The 6,543-nt window shown below is 36.5% G+C and overlaps 1 protein-coding gene across 1 annotated transcript; it reads right to left on the bottom strand.

Annotated features, from left to right (window-relative positions):
- Nucleotides 1–3,305: 3,305 nt before the first annotated feature.
- NECHADRAFT_89019 (uncharacterized protein) lies at nucleotides 3,306–5,539 on the bottom strand (the record flags this gene model as incomplete). Its single annotated transcript, XM_003039612.1, has 4 exons — nucleotides 3,306–3,338; nucleotides 3,396–3,868; nucleotides 3,917–5,044; nucleotides 5,104–5,539. 4 exons carry the CDS (start codon nucleotides 5,537–5,539, stop codon nucleotides 3,306–3,308), a joined length of 2,070 nt encoding a protein of 689 aa, XP_003039658.1.
- Between the last annotated feature and the right edge of the window lie 1,004 nt (nucleotides 5,540–6,543).

The raw sequence follows: 6,543 nt of genomic DNA, 5'->3' as shown, positions 1-6,543 counted from the left end.
TTAATTATAGTCTTTAAGGTCCTTAAAGCCTAAGGGGTTAATAATTTAATTACCTCCTTAATTAGTATTAATATTTATAGTTATATATTAAGCTTTAAGATTATATTTTCTAGGTTTAGAGGAATAAATCTAATTCTTTTAAATACCCCTTTAATATTTCTTTTTATTATAATAGCCTTATACATAGCATAAAAAGCTAAGAAAAACTTAGTTTTTAAAATATAAGTAATAAAATATCTAATTAAAGACTTTATTTCTTAATTATAAGCTTTCTTTAGTATATTAAAGTACTTAATATTAAGGGGCTAAAATAAATAAAAGAAATAAGGTAATATATAAAGCTAAATAATTTTTTTCTCTTTATAATATCTCTTAAACTTAATAAATAATAACTTTTATAGCTATTAAGGATTAAGAGATAATAAGAATTAATTAATTAATTCATTATATATTAATTAAAATATTTAAGCTACTTAAGATTAATCTTATTATTAATTTAGCTATTTTAGGTTAATATAATAGCTTAATTACCTAAGAGATTATTTTCTTAATACTAATTAGCGAGGTAATATTAGCCTATATTAATAATAAATAGCTAAATTACTTAGCTTTTTATATTAATTACTTAAATAATTATAATCTATTCTTAGTTTCTTAGTTATATTAATTTAGGCTTTAAATACCTTTATATATTTATAATAATTATTCTACTTATAATTATACCTATAAGAAAGCTAATCTTATTAAAGTTATAGATATTATTTAATTAGATATTATACTTTGCAATTATATTTACTATAAGCTAAAATTAATTATAAATAATAATTAGATCTTTATATTTAGCTCTTTAGTAATTATACTTCTAAAAAAAATATATCTTAAGGTCTAAGTATTATTTAATAAAGTTATAAGCCTAATATATATTAATTAGTAATATATCGCGGTTAATAAGTAATTAATTAATTATCTCTTTTATATTATAAAGCTAAGGGGGAAATCCTCGCGAATCTAGGTTAAGAATAAAATAAATAAGGATTTATTCTTCTAGATTTAATAATTTATATAATTTAGGGATAATATTAAATTAAGCTTAAATACTATTTTATCGCTAATATAGCCTTAGCTTAGAGACTTAATAAGTCTTTATAGCCCTTTAGATATTTAGATTTAGGTTATTTTAAAGGGCCTAAAGGGTAAGAAGGGTTCTAGCCTTAATATTCGATTATAATATATTTTATAGTTAGGAATTAATTAATTAAATAAAAAGTTAGATATAAGAGGGAAAAGTATATTACTCGCTTATTAAGTATATTAATTAATCTTTAATTATATTAATTTTATAAAAATCTATATAAGTTTTATTATATAATATCTTATATTTAAGGGAAGTTATTTTATTTTAATATAAAAAAGTTTTTATAAGTTTAATAAATATATTATTATCTTAGAGTATTTTTAATATTTTATAGATATATTTCATATATTATTTTTTTATATTAAAAAAAATAAAAATATTATTAAAATAATAAATAATAAAGATATTAAGGTATTTTTATAAGATATATATAATTATATATTAAAATATAATAAATATATTAATAAGTCTAAAAGGTATTATTAAGTATTTAAAAAGTATATATTTAATTCTAAATATAATTATTTATTTATTTTTTTTATTAATATATATAAGGTTATATATTAATTTAAGATTAAATATAATAAAAAAATATTTTTTAAAAAATAATCCTTAAATTTTATAATAAATATTAATAAAGTCTTATCTTTTAAGGAAATATTATTTAATTATTAATAATTAATAATTAATTAGAATTTATTAATATTAGGTTTTAATATAAATATAATAAGGTATTTAATAAAAGATTTTAATTATTTAATATATCCCTTTTTAAGTATATCTTATAATTATTCTTTAAGTATATTAAGCTTAATCTAAATAAAATTATATATAAAAAAGAATTTAAGTAAAATACTTTCCTTAAGAATAATCTTAATATCACCGCCATAATATAGTCGAGGGCGGTAACGCCGGGCAAGAAACTAACCCCACTATATTAGCTAATCATAAGGAAAGAAAATATATAAGTCAAACGAAGTCGATTTAACTTCTCTCGATAAGGCAAATTAAATCCTAATAACTCAACTTAACTTAACTATATTCGACTTAGAGACTAAATAATATATAAAATATACTTAGTGCACTTTCTTATATATTAGCTACCTTAGCTATTAATATAACTTAGTTATATTTAATATTTTTAAATATATTATTAGATATAATTTATATTACCCTTTAAAGCTATATAATATAATCTAGTACTAATATAAATTAGTATAACTAGTTTATCTCTTAGAAATTACCCTCTTGTTATAATATATATATATCTATAATCTCTAATAAATTATAAAGGGTATTAAATTATAATAATCTTAGATTATAAGTAATCTTAGATTATAATAATTTTAAGTAAAATATAATCCTTATTTAATAGGCTAAGTAAGGAGGAAATTTATAGGGAGGGATTTAATCTATAATAAGACTATACTTAAATTATAATAATAGTATTAAGTTTTATAAGAAGCACCCTATTAAGCTAAACTTTTCCTAAGCCGAGACGCTGGGGTTATTAGGTTATAATTTGTTTAGAAATCTTATTAGTATTTTATTTCCGGGCCTTATATAAGCGCGAAGAGCATATATATTACCTATAGCGTTTATAATTTCTCCAGATATTTATAGTTATCCTTTTATCTTATACTTAGTCTTAAGATAATCTTACCTTAATTTTAATTATTAATATATCTAAGTTTTATAATTACTTAAAGATTTCTTATATAAAATTGATTTTTAGTTCTTAGCTAATATAAGTTATAAATATCAAGGGTAAGCTACTATCGCCGCGCTTAATACTTGTATAAAAAAGCATATCTTAAGCAAGGCAAATTTATAATATATAATAAGGCTACTTTTAAGCTAAAGAACTATTTTAGTTTAAAGTAGAAAAATATTATCCTATAAGTAAGTAAAATATGTGGTTCTAATATAGTTTTATATATAAAGAATAATAAAAACAAAAAGTCTACAGGGGGACTAAAGTATAAGGACAAAAGACATAATAAAGTAACTAACTAATAATACAAAGGCCCCTAGCAAGAGCTGATCTCTAAAAGCGAGAACTGCCTCACATGGCCTTGAAGAAGATAAGTTCCTCCAATTCCGATAGCTTGGGCATTTCTCAACATCCAAGCAACCCCCCCACCCAAGCCCTCTCTGTATACGACATCCTCTAGCACGGGAAGAAGCAGTCCATTTGGCGGTACTTGTCAGAATGTTAGCTCAAGTCAAATAACAACAAGTCGACAGGTTCACAACGTACCACTGGGCTGTAATCGCCATCCCAGCCACCAACCTCACACCTCTTGTCGCCCTCACTATCAAGGCTCTTCCAACTGCGGTCACCAATGTTGAACTGGATATAATTCCCGCCCTGCGCCTCAGCGGTGAGCCGAAGTGTGTCGGGTAGTCGAATATCCTCCCAGGTAAAAGGGCTATCGTGACCGCACTCGACCCACTCGCCGTCGCCACTGTCCTTCTTGTACCCAGCGCGCCCAATCTCCTTCTTGTCGTTGTCAAACATCATGAGCTTTTCGACGTGGAACCAGTGATTGCGTCGAGTCCCGGGCCCGTCGATGCCAAAGAAGGAGTGCCGCTCTCGGAGGTGGAAGGAGCAGCTGCCGGGGCGGTAGCTTTGGTCGACCTTGGGATGGATACCGTAGGTGATGTCGCCGATCTTGAGGGTTCCGCCGTGTTTCCAGTTGAGAGGGTTTCCAGGGTCGTTGCCATCACAGGCTGGATATTGTTAGTTTCTGGAGCAGACGAGAAGGGGTGGTTACTCACAGTCCATGATCAGTGTCATCTTCTGTTTGCACTTTTCCTCCATACCCTCCGAGATATCTTGACCCGATGGCCAATCCATGCGAAGCTCAACGTCATATCGCGAGCCTTCATTGTACTTGCGCATGGTACCTCCGCTATCCTGATCCTGCACCTTTTGCGCGGCCGCGTCGGCGCAGAACTGGCTAATTTTGCCGTTGAGGTCATCCCGCCCAAGGAACGTGTTTGTCTGGACGCCGTGACACTGGAGATCATCGTTCCCGTGATCATCACCACCGGTATCACCCCCGTCATCGGGCCACTCGTCCGGCAGGTCCGGCAGGTCTTCGGTGACAGATTCCCACTCTTCCTCGGCGCGCTTCATGATCTCCACCTCGTCGCTGGCGGCCGACTGGTCAAAGTCTCCCAGGTGCAAAAAGACAAGCTCGGTCCGCGCCTCGATCCCGTACGGACTCTCGCCGGTGGGCGAAATGGGTCTGGGGATCTTATCAAGGTTGCGGTAGAACCACAGGCTGTTGGCGAGCCAGGCGTAGCTATCTGCGTTCTGCGTCGCCCATTTCGTGCCGCGTTTTCTATTAGCCAACTCATAGACCCTCCATGGGCCATAGGCCTTGGGGCGGTCATCCTTTTTTGACGTATCGGTCCGCTGGCCGGGGGGGAAGGGGACGTCCACGACTTGAGAGAAAGGCCCGGTTAGGTTCTTGATTCTTGCTGAGCTGTGTGGCATGGGGATTTGCTTACTATGTGGTTGGACTCCTGAGACGGCGTACAGGTGCATGATCTCGTGCAGCAGTGCCTCGCCCGCGTTGTGCTGCCATGAGGCCTGTTCAGCCATCGACAAGTCGCCCCCTTCTACCGCTTTCTTGACCTGGTCGTACCTTGTCTGTAGGGTCTCCGCTTTGAAGAAGATTTCACAGAGGTTGATCCACGACTTTTCCTCCCCGTCATGTTCGTCGGTAAAGGTTACTGCGTGTCCAGCTGCAGTCACGGGCAACTTCCTCGTCTCTTGCTTGCCGTCATCGGTTGTGACGTTCCTGTACTTGAAGCAGACTTCATGGTTTGTATCACAACTGATGATGATCTTGAGGCCATTGGAGCCGCCTCGAAAAGCAGCGGCACGAGCAAGGTTTTCTGAACGCGCGGGTTAGCTTCTTATTCTGCTGTGGCGATCCAAGGAAAGGAACTTTTACGTTCAACCCTCTGTCTGTGGGTAATTTTCTCCTCGGAGGGATGGTCCTCGTTCAGGGCGTTCCTGTCCAGTTCCATGCCCATGTACAACTCCCAGATGGCCCTCTCGAAGATAGCCTTCTCCGGGCCCGTGTCCATCGAGGTCTGGTCAGCCAGCGTGATTGCGTCGGTGCCCGATCTGAGCACTTGGGCTTGCTGTGAGGCATTGCAGTTGCGCTCAAAGATGAAAGAAGGACGTTTGTCGCCAATCTCTTCGGCCAGCTTCGTCCTGCATTCGTCCGAAGGGTTTCTCAAGTCGAAGCACTCAAAGGGGGCTCCGATGCCTATGATTGAGATGGGCTCTTCCTTTATGTCACGACCAAAAAGGCCAACCAAGGGCGATGCCCCGACGAAGCCGCCGAGTGAGAGACTGAGGAAAACAGGGGACAGAGAATGCATCTTGTCCGGTGACTGTCGAGGTCGAGTGGTGATGAGTTGCAATTCTCCAAGATGGGTGGGAAGTTGAGGTTTTTATACATGTTAAACTCTGTACATCTGCTGCAGTGGATCTTCGTTGCTGGTATCTGAAAACCGGACCAAGACCGCTCCAGAATGCAAGTGCCGCAACAACTCGTGCAGGTGCCCATCACGTAAGATGCCAAAATGCGGTGCCATCAGTAAGATTTGTCTCCAAATGGCCGTGGGTGGCAGAGAGCACAGCCCACGATGTGCAGCTTTAATCTATTTGTGCTGATGGTCAGCTTATGGATTCCACCTGGTAATGAAGGTTAATATGAAGTGCGCGGTATTGGACCAAAACGGGCTGCCCTGGCCTCTAGCCGGTATTGATAACAATGGTACTGCTGTTGCAGAAGTTTAAAAAGGCTACTGTGTTAACATCGGGTCATGATGTTATGATGTGTTGAAGATCTGTTCATTATTATAGTTGCAGCCCGGCCCTTGAGGAATAACTGAGCCCAAAGATCGTCCCGAGAAGGCCGGTATATTTAGTACCCTCCCTATACTCTGATATGGATGCCTGCTGGTTTGCTGGGCTAGGGGATGGTGGTGGCCAAAATCCCAATGCGAAACAGCTGAACAGCCCGTTTGAGTTCCACTGTGCGCGCTCCGTGTGTCGCAGGAGAAATTAAGCAACACAATATATGCTGCTGTAAAATGTGATCAATCAAGGCCCTACCCTGTCCATAATCCTTTATAGTCCCACCCGCCCAAAAAGCGCATCGTGGAACCAAAACGGGCCGTCCCACCTGTTTCGTGTTAAGCACATGGGATTTTGTCTTCTGGACCGAGCGACGTCTCCTAAAGTCGCGCAAAACTTTTTGTAGAGTTCTTAGATTTGTCTTGTTGATTACTCAAAGTCGTATTGTTCAGTAACAACAGGGGGGTACAGAGCCTCCAGTTCTATCATCAATGCCGCCGCCAAGGATAGTGCCGGAACCGAG

This window comes from Fusarium vanettenii, assembly GCF_000151355.1.
Source record: "Fusarium vanettenii 77-13-4 unplaced genomic scaffold NECHAsca_86_unmapped, whole genome shotgun sequence".
Taxonomy (NCBI): Eukaryota; Fungi; Ascomycota; class Sordariomycetes; order Hypocreales; family Nectriaceae; genus Fusarium; species Fusarium vanettenii.
Note: the sequence above shows the minus strand (reverse complement) of the source record. Positions and strands in the feature narration are given on the sequence as shown.